General features: G+C 43.8%; 2 protein-coding genes across 3 annotated transcripts in view; one reads left to right on the top strand and one right to left on the bottom strand.

The window, feature by feature from the left end:
- SNURF (SNRPN upstream open reading frame) overlaps positions 1–25,833 on the top strand; it is a 482,133-nt gene that overhangs the window by 371,921 nt on the left and 84,379 nt on the right. The gene's annotated exons all lie outside the window — the stretch shown is intronic.
- On the bottom strand, positions 10,042–14,738 carry LOC126022900 (protein BTG4-like). Its single transcript, XM_049783912.1, has 3 exons — positions 14,697–14,738; positions 13,919–14,530; positions 10,042–10,377 (listed from the first exon to the last, which is right to left on the bottom strand). Exons 1-3 carry the CDS (start codon positions 14,736–14,738, stop codon positions 10,042–10,044), a joined length of 990 nt encoding a protein of 329 aa, XP_049639869.1.

Below are 25,833 nucleotides of genomic sequence, written 5' to 3'. Positions count from 1 at the left end.
AGGGGTTATTCCTGGCTCCAGGCTCAGAAATTGCTCCTGGCAGGCACGGGAGGACCATATATGGGACGCCGGGATTCGAACCGATGACCTCCTGCATGAGAGGCAAACGCCTTACCTCCATGCTATCTCTCCGGCCCCAAAAAAAAGGCACTTTCAAACAGCCTTGGTATGTGACCTTGGTCCTGTGCTAGGGCTGCTCTGCGTATAAGCTCATCAAGTTGATGGATAGTCATGGCTCTGCCCTGGAAAGTAAGAGGCAATCTCCGACATCCAGGGGCCAATGGCTGGGTGTCTTCTGAAATGCCAAGATTTCAAAAGTAAAACAACAGGCCAAATGCCCCCATGTGTGCACACACACGCACATGATAATGACCTTGCCAACTCTCAACCTAGCCAGGAATTACTGGCAGTAAGAAGGGCAGATCTGGATCAGGAATGCATCATTGCTGTAAGGAAGAAGCCAAGAGCAGACTGACTTCAAATTCTGTGTGTACAGAGGTGACTGGGCATTGTAAAGGCAGAATTGGGGGAAAGTTAGGGAGCAAGGAGAAGCCTCAGTTGAGTCAGGAAAGTGGAACATGAGAAAGAGTTGGTGAGTGTAAAGGGAACTGGGCCAGTGGTGTCAGCAGAAGCTAACCCTGTGTAGTCCCTCAGCACCAGAAGATAGAGTCCTGATATCCTCGTTTCAATGGAAAGTGAAAGCTTTCCAGTCCATGGGAGACACACACGTGAATATGAAGAGATGCAGCTATCTACTCCTTGGACAGGGGAATATTGACTGTAGTGACTGATCTGAGAAATGGGTCAGTGAGGCCCAACTGATAGCACAGTCAATAGGGTGTTTTCCTTGCATGTGGCCAACCCAGGTTCAATCCCTGGCATCCCATATGGTCCCTGAGCTTAGCAGGAGTAACCTCTGACCACTTCAGGATGTGACCTCCAAACAAAACAAAGCAAATCAAAAAACAAAACAAGACAATGGCTCAGTGACTTCTTCTTAGGAATTGCATTCTCATAGGAGAACTCAAGAGTCAATTATTTTTGTGCTTTTTGGGCTACAGCAGGCAGCACTCAGGGGTTACTCCTGGCAGGCATGGGGAACCAAATGGAATGCTGAGATTCAAACCAACGTTGGTCCTGGGTCGGCCGCTTGCAAGGCAAACGCACTACTGCTGTGCTATCTCTCCAGCCTCAAGAGAGTCATTTTTATATTTGTTAGTATAGGAAGGAGATGAACAAAAGTTGACTATACTGAGAGTCTGTTTTCCCCATGGACTAAGGTTCAGATCAATTTGTGTAGTACCTGGGGAGCCTATGAAAAGTTTCGTTAAAAATATCAATTTTGGGGCCCGGAGAGATAGCACAGTGGCATTTGCCTTGCAAGCAGCCGATCCAGGACCAAAGGTGGTTGGTTCGAATCCCGGTGTCCCATATGGTCCCCCGTGCCTGCCAGGAGCTATTTCTGAGCAGACAGCCAGGAGTAACCCCTGAGCACCACCGGGTGTGGCCCAAAAAAAAAAATCAATTTTGGGGCCGGTGAGGTGGCGCTAGAGGTAAGGTGTCTGCCTTGCAAGCACTAGCCTAGGAAGGACAGCGGTTCGATCCCCTGGCGTCCCACAGGAAAAAAAAATATCAATTTTATGGGACCGGAGAGATAGCATGGAGTTAAGGCGTTTGACTTGCATGCACATGATCGGTGGTTCGAATCCCGGCATCCCATATGGTCCCCCGAGCCTGTCAGGGGTAATTACTGAGCATAGAGCCAGGAGTAACCCCTGAGCCTGAACTACATGGTCACAAACTCCTTAAAATTGATAGGACAGAGGAGCGGGCATTTGCCTTGCATACAACCAAGCCAGTTCAATCTCCAGCATTGTATATGGTCCCTCAAGCCCACTAGAAGAGATTCCTGAGTACAGAGCCAGGAGTAAGCCCTGAGTTTTTGACCAGTTTGATCCAAAACCAGATAAAGAGAAAACCACACAACCCTTGGGGCCGGTGAGGTGGCACTAGAGATAAGGTGTCTGCCTTGCAAGCACTAGCCAAGGAAGGACTACGGTTAGATCTCCTGGCATCCCATATGGTCCCCCCAAGCCAGGGGCAATTTCTGAGCGCTTAGCCAGGAGTAACCCCTGAGCATCAAACAGGTGTGGCCCAAAAAAACCAACCAAACAAACAAACAAAAAAAATAAAACAAAGAAAACCAAACAACCCACACACACACACAATAAAAAGAAAATTCCTTAAAAAGGTACAAAGTTAAAGAGTTCTAGTTCTTATTTCAAAAAAGAAAGATTAAAAAATTACAGAAATTAAGATGGTAGGTTATTAGCAAAGACAAACATATAGACCATTGGAACAACATAGAAATATCGTGGGCCAGGAAGTTCTCTCAAAGTTCTCTTTGCTTTGCTCATGTGGGAGCCCAGTTTTGATACCCAGTATCGCCAGAAGTGACCTATAAGCATGTGCTGAAGGTAACCCCTGAGTAGATATTTGGGTGTGGCTTCCAAGTCCAAAATCAACCAACCAAACAGAAAGAAACCAGTGAGACTGAAGATAGCACAGCAGGTAAGGTGCTTGTCATGCATACAGTAGACTCAGGTTCAGTTCGCAACTGGAGAGATCCCTGAGCACAGAGCCAGGAGTAAGTCCTGAACACAACTGGGTGTGGCCCAAAAATGAAAGAGAGATAATAGGAAAGATATAATAAGAGATTTTTATATCTTATCAATATATAAGACATAAAAGAAAAGAGAATAGGAAAGTAATAAAGAGGCAAGAAAAGAAAGAAAGAAAAAGAAAGGAAGGAAGGAAAAAGAGAAAGAAGGAAGGAAGAGAAAGAAAGAGAGAGAAAGAGAAAGAAAGAAAGAAAGAAAGAAAGAAAGAAAGAAAGAAAGAAAGAAAGAAAGAAAGAAAGAAAGAAGAAAGAAAGAAAAGAAAGAAAAAAGAAAGAAAAAGAAAGAAAGAAAGAAAGAAAGAAAGAAAGAAAGAAAGAAAGAAAGAAAGAAAGAGAAAGAGAGAAAGAGAGAGAACGAAAGAAAGAGAGAGATAAGGGGCTGGAGTGATAGTACAGCATATAGGGTCCCCAGTACCACCAGAGTAATCCCAAGTGTGGCCCCAAACAAAAATAAAGAAATCTTAGGACCGGAGATATGACACAGCTGTAGGGCATTTGCCTTGCACACAGCTGATTCAGGAGGGTGGTTTGAATCCCGGCAACCCATATGGTCCCCCGTGCCTGCCAGAGGAATTTCTTTTTTTTTTTTTGTTTTTGTTTTTGGGCCACACCTGTTTGATGCTCAGGGGTTACTCCTGGCTAAGTGCTCAGAAATTGTCCTTGGCTTGGGGGGACTATATGGGACGCCGGGGGTTCGAACCTTGTTCCTTCCTTGGCTAGCGCTTGCAAGGCAGACACCTTACCTCTAGTGCCACCTCGCCGGCCCCGCCAGAGGAATTTCTTAGTGAGGAGGTAACCCCTGAATGCTGCCGGGTGTGACCCAAACACCTCCCCCCAAAGAAACAAAATAAAGAAATCCTATAGCTTAGACAGAAAGATTCATCCCTAATCCTTTCAATTACATTTGAATTTGAGTCACACAATCCATCAGATGAAAAATATATAATTTTATTGAAAGTGTCAATTAAAATACATTAAGGGTTTAAGGACTGGAGAGTTAATACAGCTGTTGTGTGCTTGCCTTGCCTGCAGCTAAAAGAGGTTCAATCCCCTCTCCAGATGCTCCTCCGAGCCCTACCAGGTGTATTCCTCAGCAGTGCTGGATATGATCCCCAAAACAAAATTTGGGTTTTAGAAGAGAGTGTATTGGGAGGAATTTAGGCACTTGTCTTTCAGGCAGCTGACCCCAGTTCAATTCCTGTAACAATATGCATTTCCCTTGAGCATTTCCAGGAGTGACCCTGGTCACAGAACCAGAAGTGAGTCTGGACTGCGGAGCCAGGGATCAGCCCTGAGAGTAAAGCAGGAGCCAGCCCTGATCATACAGCCAGGAGTAATACCTGAGCTTAGAATCAGGAGAGATCCCTGGTAACAGAGCTAGGAGTGAACTCCTGAGCACAGAGTCAGGAGTCAGCCTGAGTACAGAACCAGGAGTCCGCCCCTGAACATAGAACTGGAAGTCAGCCCTGAACGCAGAGCCAGGAATAAGTCTTGAGCACAGAGCCAGAGTAAATCCTAATCACACAGCCAGAAGTGAGCCCTGAGCGCAAAGCCAGGCGTGATCCTGACCACAGAACCAGGAGTGAGACCTGAGCACAGAGCCAAGAGTTAATCCTGAACACAGAGCCAGAAGTAAACTCTGATAACACAGCCAGAAGTGATCCCTGAGCACAGAGCCAAGAGTCTGAGCACAGATCCAGGGCACAGAGTCAAGAATAAGTCCTGAGCACACAGAGTCCAGTCCCCTGAGCATGAGCACTGCCTGATGGGATGCCCCTTTAAAGAGACAGACAGAAAACTCAGTTTTTCTAGAAAAATCACAACTTCCTGGGGCTGGAACTAGCTCAGTGCTCAGGTGTGTGCCGGGGGGCGGGAGGGGGGATGATCCCTGCTCACCCAGGGAGCTGGTGCTGTGCAGCAGGTCTGTCTTTTGTGGAATCACAACCAAGGTTCTGTGGTACCAGAATTCCAGTGTGTCTGATCTCCGCTGAGCACCACAACCAAGTGTGCGACAAGAGGGAAGGGGAGGGGAGGGAGAAAACTAAGCATATACATGACAAGGAACATGCAGAAGCACCCTACCACCTTTATGTGATACGTTAAGGGTTTGTTTGTTTTTGTTTTTGTTTTTGTTTTTTGGTTTTTGGGTCACACCCGGCAACACTCAGGGGTTACGCCTGGCTCTATGCTCAGAAATCACTCCTGGCATGCTCAGGGGACCCTATGGGATGCTGGGATTCGAACCACCGACCTTCTGCATAAAAGGCAAACGCCTTACCTCCATGCTATCTCTCCAGCCTCAAAATCACTTTCATGGCTCCACTACTCCCATAGTGTCCCCCACTTTAAGACAGGGATTTCAGATGAGCTCCTGTTTATAGATGAAGATAGAGAGGATGCTTTAGAGGTCTGACTGCACTCAGGACTATCTGCCCCTTCGGGGCAGCAATTTCCTCCCTATAATGCAGTCCCAATCTGGGACCACAGATTTCCAGGGCTGGAAGGTCCTTTCCTTGTTTCCCTCACTAATTTGCCAAATCTGTAATGAGCTTTCTTGGGTGTTATCATTCTTTGATAGGGTGATCCTCAGGCATTTTATTTATTCTGTGGTCATTTTCTATCTCTCTTTCTCTCACACACAGAGTTGTGGTGCTCTCCCAGGCTTGCTCACTTTGGAGGAGGGATTTGGAGCCATACTCAGTGTAAAGTCAGGGATTCCTCCTGACTTTACACTCAGGGATCACTCCTGGTGGTGCTTGGAGGACCCCACAGGATGCTAGGAATCAAACCTGGGCTGGCCACATACTTCGCACATAAAATTAGGAGTTTTAATTGGGGGATTTAAAGACTTAAACCCACTCAGCTAGATGTGTGTAAACAGTTATATGCAATGAAGAAGAGAGAAACATCCATGCTTAGTATGCTTTTATTTATGATTTGGGGAAGCCCCATCTGGTGATGCTTGGGCTGACTCCTGGCTCTGCATTCAGGAATTATTTCTGGCGATGCTTGGGTGACCCTATGGGATGCCAGGGATTGAAACCAGGTTGGCTGGGGCTGGCGAGGTGGTGCTAGAGGTAAGGTGTCTGCCTTGCAAGTGCTAGCCAAGGAAGGACCACGGTTCAATCCCCCGGCGTCCCATATGGTCCCCCCAAGCCAGGGGCGATTTCTGAGCGCTTAGCCAGGAGAAACCCCTGAGTATCAAATGGGTGTGGCCCAAAAAACCAAAAACCAAACAAACAAACAAAAAAGAAACCAGGTTGGCTGCATACAAAGCAAACATCTTACCTGTTACACTATTGCTCCAGCCCACAGGCATATTTTACTAATACAAGGGGAAGGTGTGTTAAGACATCTAAAGGAGTCAGGAGATCAGTTTCTAGAGGGAGAGAAGGTGCTTGAAAGATGTTTCAACAGGCTGGAACAGCTGCTTTACATGTGGGAGTAGGCCCAGGTTTGATCCCTGGTACCACCCAGACTTTCAATACTGCCAGAATTTACACACACACACCCAATCAAAGCTCCAGGAGTCGAGCCCAGAGCACCACTGGATGTGGCCCTAAACAAAACAATAAAAGTTGATTATTCAGTTATGGCCAAGTTAATGCTGGAGCCTTGCATTTGTGTGAAATGCATTTGGTGGCCCAGGGCAGACAGGAATTCCTCACTGCAGTAGTATTTCCCAGTATATTGACTCCTCTGTGGCCTCTTCCTTCAGATCACAGCTGAGTATAGCCCCGCACCTTCACAGAGTCTTTCCTCCATGGTATCATTTTCTTCCTTCATATTTCCTTTTCCTCAAAGGAGTTTGTTCACACTGGTTCAAGGCTCAGGTTTCATTCTGCTGCCATTTTGCCTCTTAACATGCTCTCCTTCTCCAGATGCTGCACATTCAGAGGAATGGGTTGACTTTCCATAGAGGAAATTTGGGAAAACACAATTATTTCTGTAAGAAGTATGAACATATATTTGAAGGTAAAGGATACAAGGAATGACTAGCTCTAGAGCTGTAGAGGTCTAATGACAGTAAGGTAAGAATAGTAAATGATCTTTTGTCATAAAACTGAAGAAACCAGGGCCAGAGCGGTGGCGTGGAGCAGTAAGGCATCTGCCTTGCCGGTGCTAGCCTAGGATGGACTGCGGTTCTATCCCCTGAAATCCCCTATAGTCCCCTGAGTCAGGAGCAATTTCTGAGTGCATATTCAGGAGTAACTCCTGAACATCACTAGGTGTGGCCCAAACAAACAAACAAAAACTGAAGGAACTGAGATACACCTAGACGAGTAAGCAATATTATTTGATCTCTAGGCAGGAGGCATAAATGAAAACTTTCTAGGCAGGAGGCATAAATGAAAAATATCTATTCATTACATTTGGGAAAGGATGCAGTATACCCAGAAGTGCTCAAGGGTTATTTCTTGCTCCATGCTCAAGGATCACTCCCAGGTATGCTCAGGGGACCTTAGTGGAAGCAGGGGATCTAACCAGGTCAGATTGTGCAAGGCAAGTGCCTTCCTTGCTGTGCAATGGCTCCAGACCCCAAAACCACACTTTTTTTGGTTTTTGGGCCACACCCAGTGACACTCAGTGGTTACTCCTGGCTATTGGCTTGGAGGACTATTTGGGACACCAGGGGATAGAACCATGGCCTGTCCTAAGTTAGCATGAGCAAGGCAAATGCCCTACCACTTGCGCCACGGCTCCAGCCCCACAAAACCACATTTTATCATCAAGAAGGCTACTAATGAAAACATATTTTACTGAAAGGGAGATGGAGCCCATTTATTTCACGTGTATTTGTTAAGGTGAAAACCATGTTTATCAGTAGGTATTCAACACGGTCTCACAAATGCAATCATGAAACAACAACCATAAAGATATAGAACATCCCTCACCCCCAAATTTCTGTTGTACCTGAAAGCAAGATGATAGGATCATATAATGATCTAATTCACTCTCCAAGAAACCATGCAGCTGGTTTCCCAAGCATATGATCCATTTTCCATCCCCAACAGCAAAAATGAGAACTCTAGTTGCCTTGTATCTTTGCCAAAATCAGTATCAACCATGTTATTATGTAAAAAAAATACTTTTTTAGATGTTTACTGTGATTTAAACTCATACCTTTCTATGAAAATTCAGGTGATTTTCATTTTTACTGTTCTTCCACCTCTTTAGCTTTGGTCATTCTTCCTACTTAAGTATTCAGTGTTTAAGCCAAAGTGGTAGTACCACAGCTAGAGTGATGAGTGAAGATAGAGAAATAACTACACTGAAAAAATTCATAACAATGTGAATGAATGAGGGAAGTAGAAAGCCTGTCCAGAATACAGGCAGGGATGGGGTGGGGAGGTGGGAGATCTGGGACATTGGTGATGGGAATGTTGCACTGGTGAAGGGGGTTGTTCTTTACATGATTGAAACCCAACTACAATCATATCTGTATCAAGGTGTTTAAATAAAGATATTTTAAAAAGTAAAAGGAAAAAAAGAATTGATGTATTCCTGTAGGGTCAGGGCATATACAGAAATGAAGAGATTTGTGATGTCTCATGAGCTCATGAAAAGTAGAAGTTCTTGTACAGTTGAAGACAGCTGTAAATATGTCTGGGCTAGATTTCTGAGTGATATCTTCCAGTGTAAATGTGTTTGAATTAAAATTATTTCTTAATATTTTATATGTTTAGCAGAGACAGCAATAGAGCCGGCTGGCTTACAGTAGAACTCAGCTAGTGAATTGTAAGATGAGAATTTAGTCTTGTAAATTTGACTGCAAAATAAAAGGTGAGAAGGGGTTAAAATCAGACTTTATACAAGCAAAGTATTAAGTCTGTGTAAGTATTCGGTGGGGGAAATAAGAGACCACCTAGATCCGGGAGAAATGGTCAGAGAAAGTTACTATTTTTGAGTACAACTTTCTCTTGATTGAGTTATACTTCGTGTGAAAGACGCCAGTCAGACGGTGAATGCAGCTCCTCAAGGAGCCAATTCAGCTCCAAAACACAGTTCACTTTCATGCTTTCAGACCACCTTCTCGAATTTCAGAATCCAATGGCTACCCACCCGTAAGCTTTGGGGAATCGGGGACCCTTGGACTCACAGCGCCATCTAGCAACCACAAAAAAGGAAAACCAATGGCCTGAGAAATAAAATGCAAGAAGGAAAAAAGGCGGATGTTTGTTAATCTAGGATCGGGAACCAAATGGCGGTGTTGGACAGGAGTTTTAAAGCACTTGCTTCAAATCTGAAATACAATGAAAAATAGCTTGTCGAGCAAAAACAATTCATATGTATTCCCCGGAAAAGTACGGGAGAGGGACTCCAGGCAAATCACCACTATAGTCTACATAGGTGCAAGGAAAGGGTTAAAGGTTGGCCTGAAAGCTGTCGATCAGTTGGTTCGATTTGTAAAAAACTAGGGATATGTACTGGACTGGAGCAATTGTAAAGCAGGGAAGTTGCTTGCTTTGTACTGGCGAACTGAGTTCAATCCCTGGCACCCCTTCTGGTCCCCCAAACAAGCCAGGAGTGAACCCTGAGATTCTCCAGATGTGATCCAAAAAGTAAAAATTTATCACTTTATTATATATATATATGTATGTATGTATGTATGTATATGTGTATGTATATATATATATATATATATTAGTTTGGGGCTAACCGCGGCTATGCTCGGGGTTCATTCTGGCTCCATACTCAGGAATTACCCTTGGTGCAGTTCAGTTACCACGCAGGCCTTGACAAAAAAAAAAAAAAGTTTTAGACAACATGGGGCTAGAGAGATAGCACAGCGATAGGGCGTTTGCCCGCAAGCAGGCTCCCCAGGATCCAGGTTCGATCCCCGGCACCCCATATGGTCCCCCGTGCAGAGCCAGGAGGAACCCCTGAGCACCGCTGGGTGTGACCCAAAACCAAACTCAAACCCAAAGACACAACTACGCAGGAGTGTGTGTCCATGTGTCCATGCCAAGGCCCCGCACCCATGTGCGCATGCCTAGAGTCGCTACTGCATCTTCAAGGTTCGAGTTTTGCGTTGGGGGTTTCCGGGGACTTTTGTTTTCGTGCTGTTCTTGCTGCTTCCTGCACGAGCCTCGATGGCTGCCGCAGCGCTCAGGAGCTCCGCATCTCTCTCCATCCGCAAGCCAGTCTTGACTTGGATCCCCAGGCCGAGGTTCCTTCTTCTCCGAAAGCCCTTCCAAGTCAGAGGCAAGGGCTGCGCTCCCTGACGCGGGTCCCAGCCAAGCCGAGGGCGGCCATAAGGGCGGAGTCTCGCCGCTCCGCCGGAGAAGGCCGCCATCAAGTTTCGCGCGCTGCCGCGGCGGGCCGGAAGTGCGTCACCACGCGCGCGACGGCTGCTTGCGTCACTTTTCGGCGCCGCCGCCCGGCGCTGGGGCCGGAGCCCGGCGGTGAGCGGGCGGCGCGTGCGCACTTCCTTGCCCCGCGGGCATTTCCGTTTCCCGCGCGCTCCGCGTTTCCGCCTTCAGTCCCCGGGGGAGTTGCCGCCGCTGGTCTCCATTTCTGCAAAAGTTTCCAATAAAGCGTGCAAAGCCCCGCGCCCTAAATTTTATCCTTCCTAGCTTCTGACCTTTGTTCCCGCGCTTAGTCCTTGGATTTGTGCTACACTCGCGTTTTACTTCTTGTTCTTCCCTCAAATGGTGACATTTTTCACAGCTCTCTTCTCCCTTGCGTATTTCTGCCTATGTAAACACTTAAAAAAGGATTTTTAAATGTTGATTGATTTTTATTTCATTTTTATTTTAATTGATTTAATTTTAATTTTTAATGACATCTTTAATGGTAACTTTCCTATAATGATGCCATTATCTAAAAGATAGTTTTAGTATGCAAAAGTTGTCAGACTTTTATTTTTTTCTTAAAAAAGCTAATGTATCTTTCAAGATTTTCTTTTTTTTTTTTTTTTTTTTTGGTTTTTGGGCCACACCCAGTAACGCTCAGGGGTTACTCCTGGCTATGTGCTCAGAAGTTGCTCCTGGCTTGGGGGACCATATGGGACACCGGGGGATCGAACCGCGGTCCGTCCAAGGTTAGTGCAGGCAAGGCAGGCACCTTACCTTTAGCGCCACCGCCCAGCCCCTCAAGATTTTCTGATGATTTCCTGTAGGTTATTTTTCCACTTCGAACATGTTCCATTTGAGAGAACTTGCTACTTCAAGGTCGAATATTTTTCAATGTATAGAAATGTTCTCATTATAAAATACTGGTTTTCATATTTGAAATCATGGAAATTGTGGGAAAGGAGTCACAAAGTGTGAGAACCAACATTTCCCTTGTGTCCGTGGTCAGGATCCTAGGAGCCCAAATCTTAGTAAAAGCAGATTTTACTGAGACAGTTTAAAAGCATTTAAAAAGCAGGCAGATTAAAAGGTTAGGTTCTTTCCCGCTCTTAGCTAAAGCTTCCATTCTGAGCCAGAGTGGAGGGAGTTAACTCCGTTCCACTCTGAGACCAGTCTGAGGCAATTAACTCAGAAATAAATCCACAGAAGGAATGCGGGGATGTCAAGACCCTCCCTATTCTGCTAGGATAGAGGAATTAGGTGGGTCTGGAATGTTTCACATGATAAGGCCCCTTGACAACCAAAATTGAGTCAGATGAGTCAGAGATAAGATGAAACATCAATGTTAAGAAATATTGTGCGTGTGCACAAATTGATATAAACCAATCATGCATTTGGTGGAAGTTAAAGACCAACCATGTAAACTGTAAAAGCTCAACTGTTGTATTAACCAGTGAAAGGCTTATGCTAGTAATGCTTGTGATGTCTATATAAACTAGCTAAAATTTTGCTTTTAGATCCTTGTCAAGACTCCCTTGGTTGGATGAGACTTGGACCTCAACTAGTCAAATAAACTTCCTTTTGCAATATTGGAGGTGGAACTCGGGTGGTCAACTGGAACCTAACAAAAGCTTTTTTTTTGTTGTTCGTTTTTGTTTTTTGTTTTTGGGCCACACCCAGTGATGCTTAAAGGTTACTCCTGGCTATTCCCTCAGAAATCGTCCCTGCCTTGGGGGACCATATGGGACACTGGCGGAGCAAACCACAGTCCATCCTAGGTTAGCACATGCAAGGAAAATGCCCTACCACCTGCGCCACTGCTCCAGCCCATAACAAAAGCATTTAAAATGGCTACGAGTTCTTATTTTTCTATGTATACTGACTTCTTATTCCATCAACCTCAGCATAGATTTAGTTATAGAGTTAAATAATATAATACATTAAATGTATGCTTATATTAATAATATGGTATATTAATCATATAATTTGATTATATAAGCATAGATGATAGATTTAATTCCAAGCTTTTTTTTTTTTTAAAGAAAAATAACTTTGCTTTCCAGTTTTATTTTGTTACTTAGTTCTGGACATTTCTCAAGCCCTGTCATTGGTAACATTTTTCCCCTGAAAGAGTCAGATAAAACTAATTTAAGCTCAGCAGTCTATAAAGCCTTGGATCATTCAGCTGTGCACATGGGTTTTTTTAGTTTTTTGTGGAATTTTTTTTGTTTTGTTTTGGTTTTTGGGTCACACCCAGCAACTCTCGGGGGTTACTCCTGTTTCTGTGCTCAGAAATAGCTCCTGGCAGGCACGAGGAACCATACGGGATGCTGGAATTCGAACCACCATCCATCCTGGATCAGTTGCTTGCAGGGCAAACACCCTACTGCTGTTTAGCTATGCACTTGTGTGTGAACTCACTACCCTGACATGCTTAGATTCCAACAAAAGCCAATTTTGGTACAAGTGTGTGATTTAAACAAAGGAGGTGATCACTCACATCAGTTTGATGTTATATGTCAATGCATTTTATACAGTGTTGGAAGTACTGAATTTTATACTTTTGTTAATTTGATCTTACATCTTTCATGTTTTATAGTAAAAATTTAAATCAGAATATGTAAGTAAATGACAGGCATGGGGGAACATGTGGGATGCCGGGAATCAAACCCAGGTCTGTCCTGAGTAGGCCATATGCAAGGCAAATATGCCCTATTGCTGTGCTATCTCTCTGGCCCCTGGCCCTAATTTTTTTTTGGGGGGGGAGTTTGATTTTTTGGGTCACACCCAGCGGTGCTCAAAGGTTACTCCTGGCTGTCTGCTCAGAAATAGCTCCTGGCAGGCACGGGGGACCATATGGGACCCCGGGATTCGAACCAACCACCTTAGGTCCTGGATCGGCTGCTTGCAAGGCAAACGCCGCTGTGCTATCTCTCCGGGCTGGCCCTATTTTTTAAACAGTAATGCACACAGGTGATTATGAAAATAAAGATCCAGTTACATATTTAATACAGAGAGGGAGATGATTGAGGAAAGATGTAGAGATCTGACAACTAGATTTTACAATAGAAGGGAGAGAATGGAGTTCAACACAAAAGTGGGGGATCTGGCTTAAACTCCTTTTTACCAGATTCTTGCTGAAGCTATGTTTGGCTCAGAGATCAGACATTGTCTGGGGGTGCTGGAGGATTCGAACCTGTGAAAATCAAGGAGGTTCGATAGAAAGATTGAAGACTTCAGTAAAAGTGATTTAGTGGGGTCTGTGCTAAAAACAGGTTTTAGAAGGAAGTACAGAGATGGGTCCTGCAGAAGGTTGGGGTCTTTGATAAAAGTTTGTTGGAGCAAAGTGAGTCAGAAAAATATAAAATGTGAAGTTTTTAATGAGTCACAAATGAGACACTCAGCATATACTTTCAATTCTACGTTTTCTACAAATGTAGTATTCTACCACCATGAAAATTTTAGTCCCTTTCAATACTGTTTTTTTATTTTTATTTTTATTTAGTTTTTGTCTTTAAGTACTTTATAATAAACATCAGTCTAACCTTAAATGCTGATCTACTTTTCAAAACTAATGAAGAAACATGAACATTTAAAACTTAGAGTAAATTTAACTAAAAACAGTAAGAACAATATGTTTATTCAAACTTACTTTTCATACTTCATTAAATCTTATCATAAGTTATTATCTGTGTTATATTAGAATATCAAGTGCATCCATTAGTTTCATAAAATAATGATTAAGTTAAAAATAATTGCAGCTAAACACATCATCAAGGATTACTACCACAACTCCTTATCCCTAATGTAATGGTTATTTTTTTTTTCTTTCATGGATCTCTCAATCTTGGGTTCATTTTCGTTTTAGAAAAAAATCAGTGTCTCCTCTGAGCAATTTCTACAGCACACCACTCAGTCATTTCTTTATAGTTTTTTTGTTAACCCAGTGGTACCTGTCTACCCTGTATAGAGCAGCAGGTCTATAACCCTTAGAATTTTTATGCAACATATAGTAAGTACTTCCTAAGAGGTCCACATGTCCATCTGCTGAATTCATTCTGCGAGGGATTTGGAGCCGAGACTGAAAGGGCTGTTTCAAGTTTGGATTGCTGACTTTAGGAATTATCTGTGGTTCTTTGTTACGACTTTCTTCATCAGAGGACGTGCCTGAGAAGTAGTCTAAGGTAGCTCTACTAACAGCCTGACTAATTTGTTGGGATAATTTCTGTTCCTCCCAACTGCCTTTAAAAGAAGCAATTGTAAAAGGATGATTTCTCTCACCATATCTACAGCACACTTCAAAGGGATCTACCCATATGGTCATCTCCTTTGGAAGTCCCAGGTGAGTAAAATCCACATTGCTTTCAGCACAAGCCTTTTCTAAAATGGGATCACTGTTCTGGTTATTGTTTCTCCTGATACAGCTGAAGGCTTGACCTTTAGAAGGGCAATCAGAGTGCCAGTGACTTTTATATGTTTCAAACAAAATTGTAGTTAACTTTTCTGCAAAATCTTCTATTTGCTGTTTACTCAGTTTATCGTATTTTTTTTGAAAATCTTTTGTGTGTGTGGCAGTGCTCAGGGGTTATTCCTGGCTCCAGACTCAGAAATTGCTCCTGGCAGGCACGGGGGACCATATGGGACGCCGGGATTCGAACCAATGAACTCTTGCATGAAAGGCAAACGCCTTACCTCCATGCTATCTCTCCAGCCCCTGAAAATCTTGTAAAAAAGAAAACTGTAATTGCAATTTCATTTCTCATGATCAAGAAAAAAATGAGCTCTTTATAATCCCAACAAAATGTGAGCAGAGTGAGGAGACACTTTTATTCAAGCCTTTTCAATACTGTTATAATAGAGGCATGATTTGCAACACTACATTTTTTCTTTGTGTTTAAATATCACCTACTTAATGATGGTAGTCATTTAATATAGTATTTATCCAGAGGGCATATTGTATCAAGTATTCTGAAATTAAAGCTCATAAAATACATGCATGACTATAAAAGCAACAATTGCAGTTTGTGGCAACAAGGGAAAACTAAATTATGGGGACAAATGCATGCCCCAATGTGTACCATTAAGTATTTTTTGCTGAATTTTTATCTGTTTTGTTTTGGGGGGTTTGTCATTGTGATTTGTCAGAACCTTTCACAGCCAGTGGCTTCCACTCTTGCTGTAGTGACCAGGCTCAGGAATTTCAGGAGTGACTGACAACATGGCGCAGAGAACCGAAAAGATTTGCTCTATAGCCTCCCACTGCCCAGAGTTCAGCCTGGAAGTTGCTCAGGATAAGCTTTGCAGGGCTAATTAGGACCAACCCCAGTGAGGGCCCCCTGAGGGGCGGCGGGACTGAGGAATTTTAAGCCATGTGAAGGAGGTTTTTAAACAACCTCTCTCCTTATCATCTCTAGAACTTTCTGCTTCCCGTACAGTTCTCTCTCTGTTTTTGTTGTTATCTTTGAGTCATTATTTGAGCCGAAAATGAAGAAAGAAGACAAGATGGCTGAGGGAAAATTTACCAAGTCATAAATCATGAGTGTGGGGGCCGCCAACAAAGGCATGGCAGCTCCCCCACTTAAGAAACAAGTTCTCCCACCCTTGGTTTCCCTTGTGAACCCTCTTAGCAGGCCACTGTTTCCATGACGACCAGGGGCCCTCTGGGTTTCTAAGGGGGATAGGAGCAGAGGAAAAGGGGAGGAAATTCCACTTTCTTTTTTCATCAAGCAGAATTCTTCCTCCTTTACAAAGACTGCAGATTCCTGGAGTTCTCTGCTCACAGTGCTCAGATTCAAACCCAGAGACTTGGAAAAGAAAAGCACAGAATGCTATCAGTCTAGCAGCCTTTCATAATGTGGGATCTTCGGAGACGTTTCACGCATTTGATCTTGTCCTAGGGCACTGCAAGGTGGGAAGGATGGTCTCCTTACCACACTGTTCCTTAGAGAGGCAGAATACCCTGCCTTGAAAAACTATATTCTTTGTGTTTAAAAATACCCATTGGAACGGGACCGGAGAGGTAGCAAAGCCGTAGGCGTTCGTTTGCCTTGCAATTGGCCGATCCAGGACAAATGGTGGTTCGAATCCTGGCATCCCATATAGGGGGCCCCCGTGCCTTCCAGGAGTGAGTTCTGAGCACAGAGCCAGGAGTAACCCCTGAGTGCCACTGAGTGTGCCCCCCCCCAAATAAATTCTAAAGAAGAGCATCTTCGCCCCAGCATTTTCTTTTAGTAATTTTTTTTGAATAGCAGCTTGATCTATTTAAATTCTCAATATTTTGGCAGGGTCGGGGGTTGGGCTATACCTGGCAGTGCTCAGGGGTCAATCCTGACTCTGTGGTCAATAATCACCCCTTGAGGTGCTCAGGGGACCATATGGGATGCTAGAGATAGAAGCCAGGTCTGTTGCATGCAAAGAAAATGCTCTAGGGCCTGGAGAGATAGCACAGCGGCGTTTGCCTTGCAAGCAGCTGATCCAGGACCAAAGGTGGTTGGTTCGAATCCCGGTGCTCCATATGGTCCCCTGTGCCTGCCAGGAGCTATTTCTGAGCAGACAATGCTCTATCACAGTGCCATCACTCCATCCCAATTCATTCTCAGTATTCTTTCAAGTGCTCCTCAATTATATTGATGCTACTATTGCTTTATTGAGGATTTTTATATAAAATGTAGTATTTAATTGTTTCTCATGTTAATATTACTAAATATTACATCTGGTAGGTATTTTTTCTAAATTTCCCGTGGTAATGCAAGTTTTTAGAATTTCATATGGTAGGACTTTATTCTACTCTAGTTTGTTTTTATTTATTTTGGATTTGGAGGCTTCCACTGGAAATGCTCAGGGTTTACCCCTGCTCTGGGCTGAGGAATCACTCCTGGCAGTATTTGAGTGCACATAATTGGTGCCTGGGATTGAACTAGGGTTAGTTCCATGCAAGGCAAGCTCCTTAACCCTTGTCCTCAGGTTTCATTACTGACGGAGGCAGTGACAGCTCATCTCTGTGTTCTCCATGGTTCCTAAGCAGTTCACTATTTTCATAAGTGAAAATATTGAGTCATCTTGATGTTCAGTTTGAACAGAGAAAAGTTTATGGAAAAGTAGAAGAGAAAAAAAAATCCCTAACGGGGGAATAACTTAGTATAGAACTAAGTGATGTAAGGCTCATTTGTAGGTTTTTTAGGAACCCTGGGTCTCTGTGTTACAGATCAGAGTAGCCATGGATTCCCATTGACTTCCCAGAAAGGCCTCATTAATTTAGGGCCTATCTGTGTTGTTAAGACAGGGTGCACAACCTATATGTATGTGGGGTCTTTTGGGTGATTTATTCAGCCCACTGCATGGGCATTGTCCATTATTTTTTGATTTCCTGTGAGCACAAGAGTTTTTGGCAGAATTTATGATCTTGGAAGGGGGCCGGAGAGATATCATGGAGGTAGGGCATTTGCCTATCATGCAGAAGGACTGTGGTTCGAATCCCAGCATTCCATATGGTCCCCTGAGCCTTCCAGGAGCGATTTCTGAGCATAGAGCTGGAAGTAACCCCTGAGCACTGCCGGGTATGACTCAAAAACTAAAAAAAAAAAAAAAAAAAAAAACGAAAAAATGAATTTATGGTCTTGGAAAAGAGTGAACTATCCAGTCTCAGAGAGCTGTTAGGAATTTGCAGGGATGTCTAAAAATATAGGCTTAGGTCAGCTAAGATAGAGCCCCAAGCAACAGTGAGCAAGGGGAGAAATTGAGGCTTTCTCTTTCTTCACTAAGGTATTTCTGAATCTCTTCATTGGCATAATTCAAATTGGGCTGTACTTGTACCTAGGATCACCATATGGTTGTTCGGAATGTGTTCTTTTTCTTTCCCAAAGAGTTTGCCACACTACTCAGAAGTATATTTTGTAAGTTCTCTTTTGTTTGACGAAAGCTAGGTAGATGTTTACTAACTTTTGTAAAATTAAAGCAGTAGAGGACATAAAGGCCAAGAAGAATGTCATTAGAACAATAGGGAATACATATGGTCCCCCATGCCTTCCAGGAGCAATTTCTGAGCATGGAGCCAGGAGTTTCCCCTGAGCACTGCCGGGTGTGACCCAAAAACCACACACACACACACACACACACACACACACACACACACACACACACACACACACACACACACAAAGCAGAACAATAGAAAATAACAGGAATTGTGTTTTTTTTATAATTTACTTGTTTACCACTTAATATTTAAATTATACTCAGGGCCATAGAGATAGTCCTGGGGTCAGGGTGCTTGTCTTGATCACAGTCAACCCCAGTTTAATCCCAGCACCACATATAGTCCCTGAGCATGGCCAGGAATTCACCTTGTTTTCAAAGCCAGGAATAAGTCCTGGGTATAAACAGCTATATATGAATATGTATATATATTGAGCATGGGTTCGTCCCAGGTTGGGCACATGCAAGGCAACTGCCCTACTGCTGTGCTATCACTTTAGCCTCATCTGTGGAATTTTTTTTTTTTTTTTTTTTTTTTTAGTTTTTGGGCCACACCCGGCGGTGCTCAGGGGTTACTCCTGGCTGTCTGCTCAGAAATAGCTCCTGACAGGCACGGGGGACCATATGGGACACCAGGATTCGAACCAACCACCTTTGGTCCCGGATTGGCTGCTTGCAAGGCAAACACCGCTGTGCTATCTCTCCGGGCCCATCTGTGGAATATTTTTAAAAAAGAAATAATGCAGTTGGGGCCGGGTAGGTGGCGCTGGAGGTAAGGTGTCTGCCTTGCAAGCGCTAGCCAAGGAAGGACCGCGGTTCGATCCCCCGGCGTCCCATATGGTCCCCCCAAGCCAGGGGCGATTTCTGAGCACATAGCCAGGAGTAACCCCTGAGCGTCAAACGGGTGTGGCCCAAAAACCAAAAAAAAAACAAAAAAAAAAAAAGAAAAAAGAAATAATGCAGTAATGATATTCAGAGACAGTAGATATGAGGCCCAAGAGGACCAGTCCATGGTAGGAAGTTTGTCACAAAGAGCAGGGAGTGCAGTGAGGGCAGAGAAGGGAGCACTGTGATAATAAGAGTTGGGAATGATCACTCTGGACAAGAACTGTGTGCTGAGCTGAGAGGAAATAAAATGGTTTTCCAATTAACTTTTCTCTTTTTGGCTTTTGGCCCACAACTGGCAGTGCTCAGGAATTACTCCTAGTTCTGCACTCAGAAATTACTCTGCGCAGACTCGGGACAATGTGGAAGGCAGTGACTGGGTTGACCACTTGCAAAGTAAATGGCGTCCCTGCTATGCTATCTATCACTCCTTGGGTGGTTTTCTAGACCTTTTAGGTGATCACTGTTTTCATGAAGCAAAGCGAAATAGATGCTCACTGCTTTCTCAGTCTAACTCATGTTTCTAGGTCTTGCAGGCCAGCCCTTTGAGGTTTGGTATCTTGTTGTCGTTTGGTAACACCCCTAACATGGAGTGGAGACTATAGGGTTGTGGTACAGAAGTGACCTCCCAGCAGAGCTGGCCTCCATGTGGTTATTCTAATTTTCTTTCTCCCCTGCTGTTAGATTATGCCTTGTTTTACCCAAAATAAAGATCATCCCTGATTCCTTTGTATCTGTTTGTTTGCAACTTGGTTTTACCCCAAAAAAGAGATTCTCTAACATGTAAACCTGGGTGGGACTAGCTCAGGATGGGCTGAACTATCTATCTTTATTCCCTCACTTTGGCGTGGTCTCTGTACTCAATAAAAACAATAGTTTTTCACAGACAACTTGCTGTGGATATGAGGTAGAAGACTGCCAGACTACCTGTGTTTCACCCTCAGCCTGGTTTGGATTATTTCATGTGCGAGGCTGCTTCAGACCCCTTCACCCGGGATTGGAAATATGATGCGTGGGGTAATTTTGTACCCTTCTCCCTCCTTCTTGGGCTCTCTGTTCTTCCACCCCCTCTCTCCCAAGTCTCAGGCCTTCCAATACCAAAAAGCCTCACCAAGGGAACTCAGGAGGCTCCCTAAGCCCCTTTGGCAGCTCTGAGAAAACCTAACTCTCTCTAACTCACTTCATTTCTGTCAGCCTGAGCTGCCTGCAGTAACGTGGTTTGGTCCAGTTTACTCCTTTGTTCTCTGTAAGTGAGAGTTGACAGACCTAGATGTGTGTCCTTTGGACACAGCTCTTCCCACTTTTTTCTAACGATCATAGTCCCTTCTCTGGGGTTACCCTGTCCCTCTAAAACTCCCAGTGATCTCCACACAGACCCATCCTGAGATGGAATGCCGAGCTCTCTGCTCTCTCACTGATTTACTGTGCATTTCTCTGGTTTTGCCTCTAGAATGCTGGGTTCTGTTTCTCTCTGGTTGTGACTTGGATCACTGCCTGGCTCTGGCTCAGAACCCCTGTCCAGCCCTGCAGCAGGCAGATCCTCAGCTGCATGCACATATCTGTAGTTCCTGCTCCTCTGGGTTGCATCCAGTGGTGAGTCAACGTCCCAAGTCAGCACTCAGGTTCAATTCAGTCCCTCAATGAATGTCAAGGACACACCTGGATTCATTTAGTTTGGAAGAGATTCAGCTGCCTTAGAATTGCAGGCAATTTTTTTCTTTTCATTGAGGTTCCATGATGCCTGATATGGTTAATGAGAGATCCATACATATGGCCATATATGTTCAATTGTATGGTTCCAACACCACACCTTCCACCAGACTGCCCAGACTTCTGTCTTGGAGCCACATGAAATGATGCTCATAGGTTACTCCTGGATCTGCACTCAAGAATCACACCTGGCAGTGCTCAGGGGACCATTGGGGATTGAATCTAGGTTGGCCACATGTAAGGCAAACCTCCTACCTGCTGTATTATTGCTCCAGCCCCAACCATATTATTTTAATGAGGTTCACTGCCTGAATCAGAAACCTAAAATATTTTTATGAATGTCATATTTCAAGTAATATATATTTTATCAGATTGGGTCTGGTCTCATTGTGAAATATAATTTACATATAACATTGTATTTGCTTTAATGGACAAAATAATATTACATTATCTTTGGACATAATTACAATAATGCATTTTTTTTTTTGTGTGGTTTTTGGGTCACACCCGGCAGTGCTCAGGGGTTATTCCTGGCTCCAGGCTCAGAAATCGCTCCTGGCAGGCACAGGGGACCATATGGGACGCCGGGATTCGAACCGATGACCTCCTGCATGAAAGGCAAACATCTCACCTCCATGCTATCTCTCCGGCCCCAATAATGCATTTTTTAAGTCATCATCATACATAACCACACAACTATACATTATTTTTATTTCTTATTATACTAACCTTTAAAATCCATCTTATTAGCAACTTCCCAATAGGGAATGTGATATTGTTAGCAATTTTTGGTTTCTAGTAATTATTCTGGTAAGTCTTTCATTTAAGTTCAGCTTTTTGGAAGCAGATTATACATATAGGTGAAATCATAGGTTATTACCCTTTTATAATATATTTCACTTAGAAAAATGCTATTAAGGTTGATGTACATGTGGCAATGTTCTGTAGAATACATATATGATTTCTGTTGAATTGTTGATACTTTTTATTTCACCATTTATCTGTCAGTGTGCATTTCATTTCTTGTCTTGGTTATTATAAATAATATTGCAGTGACCATGGTGATTCATGTATCTTTATAACACAGGGATAATATTTATTTTGAATATATGCCCAGAAGTAGAATTCCTGAACCATATAGCCTACTTAAAAAAAAAAAAACCTTGGGCCCGGAGAGATAGCACAGCGGCATTTGCCTTGCAAGCAGCCGATCCAGGACCAAAGGTGGTTGGTTCGAATCCCGGGGTCCCATATGGACCCCCGAGCCTGCCAGGAGCTATTTCTGAGCAGACAACCAGGAGTAACCCCTGAGCACCACCGGGTGTGCCCCCCCCCCCAAAAAAAAAAAAAAAAAAAAAAACCTTGAGAATTCTTTAACCATTTCCAATGGTCTGAGTTTCATTCCCACTAAGAATGTAATGTTCCCTTTGCCACCTTCTGAATGCTTGTGTTTTCTTGATTTTTGCCACAAGCTAATGCTTGTTTAATCCTGGATCCTTTGTATTGTTTTGGGACATACTCACCACACTCTGTGCTCAGGATCACTCCTAGTAGTGTTCAGGGGGCTATATGGAGTGACAGGGATTGAACGTGGGCCAGAGCATGCAAAGCAAATGCCTTACCACTATACAATCTCTCCAGCTCTTCTTGTTCCAGAATTCTGAATCTTTGTTCTTTGTGTTGCTGATAGGAACTTCTATGTCGAATAGACTCAGTACTCTCAGATTCTGACTCTTCCACTACATTTTCAACTCTCTGCTTACTTTTGAGGTGCTGTTAATTTTCTTAGTATTGTGTAGAAATAGATTCAGTGGCTGCTTTGGGAACCCCAAGATCTCTCCAAACTGGATCATTGAAACCTCCTGCCTTCCCTTTCCTTCCAATTCTTTTGCTGTTCTTACTCTTCCTCCACTCGTGGGTGATTTCTCATGCAGATCCCTTCACCTCTTATTCCTGTGCCTCCTCTTCCCTATTGCCAAAACTTGCTTTGCTGACTCTAACTCCTGAAAAGACAGTGAGGGGACTGGCGCTTCCTTTCCTTTTGGCCATTGGAACATTGGGCTCCCTGACATAGAGGGGATCGTAGGACATAAGAGACCTCCAACATCATCTTGAAGAATGGGAAAAGGAAAAAGGATGATTGGAAATGGGATTAGTGTTTTATCCATGCAAATGAGACTTCAGAGCCAGGGAAGTTTGATGCCCTAAGAAATGTTTGTATAGAGTCTGGAGCAATAGCACAGCAGGGAGGGCACTTGTGATGCATATTAACAATACAGGTTGGATCCCTGATATCCCATATGGCCCCCTGAGCCTGCCAGGAGTGTTTCCTGAATACAGAGCCAAGAGTAGCCCCTGAGCATCATTGTGTGTGGCCTAATGACAAACAACAAATAAATAAAAATAAATGCTGATAAAGATTATGAAGTGCAATCCCATCCTTTCCCATAGAGTTGCTATCTTTATGCCCAGTTTTTACCCCTGCATGACCCCACCAGTCCTCCTTTCTAGCAATCAACGATTTGGTCTTTTTGTTTGTGTTTTTAGGCCACACATGGTAGTGCTCAGGGCTTACTCCTGGCATGTACTAAGGAATCACTCCTAGTAGTACTACGGGACCATCTAGGGTGGCAGGGATTGAACCTGGGTTAGCTGTGTGCAAGGCAAATGACCTCCCCACTGTAGTATCACTTGGACTCCTAGTCCTATAGTCTAAAAGTTGATTTTAGTCTTATTTGGTGTTTTCATTTATGAGGTAACTCTGTGTACCCAACATAAGTGAAGTAATAATGGTGCTTGTTTTTCTTTGACTTCCTTCACTACGCAAATTTCCCTCCTGCCCCCTGCATCTTGTTTCAAAAATATTAGTATATCCTTTGTAAATATTGGTTTAAAGGAATCTTAAACCCTCATATTAAATAGATATTTTTGAAAAGTCAGGCAGGAATCACTCCTGGGGGCTAAGTTTCGCTTGGCTGTGCAGTTACTCAAAATCCCTCGGTACCTGGAGTTGCAATGGAGGAAGGGGCAGCCAGAAGGCTGTGAATCCTGTGGGTTAATGGGATGATAGATTTTGCAGCCAGATTGTCCCCACATCCTGCATTGGCCATTAGCCTGCTTCTCCTGGGATCTCCTTTTCTGTTTCCACAATCCCAAACAAGCTGCTTTGACGCCTTTTGGCCCATATTTTCTTGGGTCTCAGTCATAATGCTAAAACTTGGCTGCACTGAGGGTGAAGCTGGGAAGCATTTGTCTTGTTTCTCACCAGTTCTCAGGGAGCCCCTGGTGAGGGCCCCTTTACAACTCAGCCCCCTGGAATGTCTCTGGCAGTTGAAAGGACCAGATGTTGATACTTAGACAGAAGTGATACCAGAAGGCAAGTTAGGGAAGAAAAACTGGTTGGGGGTGTTGTATTTCTGACTCAGTAAGAATCTGTCTTAGAGGGCCAGAGAGATAGCACAGATTCAATCCTCAGCACCATATATGGTCCTCAAGGAGTAATCCCTGAGCACAAAGCCATAACTAAGCCCTGAGCACCACTGGGTACTGCCTCAAAACAAAAACAAAAAAGCTAATTAACAAAGATCTGAGTTAGATAGCCAGGAAGCAAGCATAGAAAGGGCTGGATCCCAAGTAACTGTATGTTTCACTCTATAAGAAGCACCCGACCATAAGACACATATAGGTTTTAGACAAGAAAAACAAGAAAAAAATATTCTAAAGCAAATGGTGTACTGCGAGACGCCATCAGGAGACGGTGGCTGGGAACAACTAGCCTGCGAGACTGAAGTATATTTACAATATGCCGGTCCACCGCTGATTAAACCCATTTAAACACATTTACATCAGAAAATTTAAAAAAATTAAGTACTCGGGCTTCACCTCCATGTGGCATTCACTCCATAAGATGCACAGACATTTTCCCCCATCTTTTGGAGGGGAAAAAGTGCATACTATGGTATGAAAAATACAGTACTTTATCCATGTACGTGTTACTGGTGATGCAGTGAAGTGAGGAAGACCCAAGAAAGATGTCCCTACGCTTCTGTTCCACCCACCTCATCTACCAGTGCTCAGAGAAGAAAATACCTGATGAAAAACAAGACTAGTAACTCCTGCCGTGAGTAACTGCACAGCACATATGTTCTGTCCCATAGCTTCTGGAAGCTGCCTGGTGTGGGTCATGGTCCGGCACGCGATTTTTCCAGGAGCCTTGGACTCAGGCTGGAGTGTTGAATTGGTCTCTGCAGAGAGGAATGGCAGTCCTAAACTCAGCCCAGGTTTTTCTTTTCATTTTTTCAAAGAAGTTTATTTACTTATTAATTGATTGGGTTTGGGGCCACACCCAGCGATGCTCAGGGGTTACTTCTAGCTCTTTGCTCAGAAATGACTCCTGGCAAGCTCAGGGAATCATATGGAACAGATGCCAGGAATTGAACCGGTCCATCCTGGGGTCAGCTGCATGCAAGGCAAATGCCTTACTGCTGTGCTATCTCTCCCTCTCCGGGGCCCCAGGTTTTTCGGTCATCTTCCCTTTCAGAAAAACATTTCAGAAAGAGGTGAAATAATGAAACATGATTTTTAGTGAGCAAGCTTACTTAGGAAGCTGTGAGGCAGGGCAGAAGGAAAGGAAGGCATGTTGGAGAGATAAATGGAGCTTGAAAGACTGAGTAAGCAAGTGAACAAAGAGCAAGAGAGATGCATGTTCCAGGGAGAACATGGACTTGAAGGGCCAGTGCTGCATGGCTTTGGGAGGTTTCAGACACGTCCCTCAAATGGCTTTCTTCCTGGAGTTCTCTGCACACATACAAAATGGTCTGGGCATTGTCACAGGAAAACTTCGTCCAGTTGGGTTTTCCCTAACCTACTAGGAACAAGAGAGTCTTTGTAGCTTCTCCTTTTCTGCAGAGTTCTCCCTTCTCTGGGTGTGGCCTGGGATTTCCCATCTCCAAAGAGCTCAGGATTTAATCTTAAAGGAATGTGGTTTTCATGCCTTTGTGCTACTTTAAGGCAGGGAGAGCTCTTAAATCTTATTGTTTCCCCAAAGTATATTGCTAGGACCCCCTTCCTCTTTGCCTGAACACTAGAAAGAGTGAAGTTTAACAAAGTACTGGGAAGGTTGTTTTGTCCCAGATTGCCCTGGGTTGAAGCACCTGGCCAGCCTTAAATCAAGAATTCTTTATTAGCCACTTGGCCATTTCCCTTCAACACAGTTCTTCCAGCCCTTTGACAGTGTGGGGTACATCCTTCCTTAGCAGATGAGTTGAGCAAAATACAATGCCACAATAT

The sequence above is a fragment of the Suncus etruscus genome, chromosome 11, assembly GCF_024139225.1.
Source record: "Suncus etruscus isolate mSunEtr1 chromosome 11, mSunEtr1.pri.cur, whole genome shotgun sequence".
Taxonomy (NCBI): Eukaryota; Metazoa; Chordata; class Mammalia; order Eulipotyphla; family Soricidae; genus Suncus; species Suncus etruscus.
This window is presented reverse-complemented; position numbering and strand designations above follow the sequence as displayed.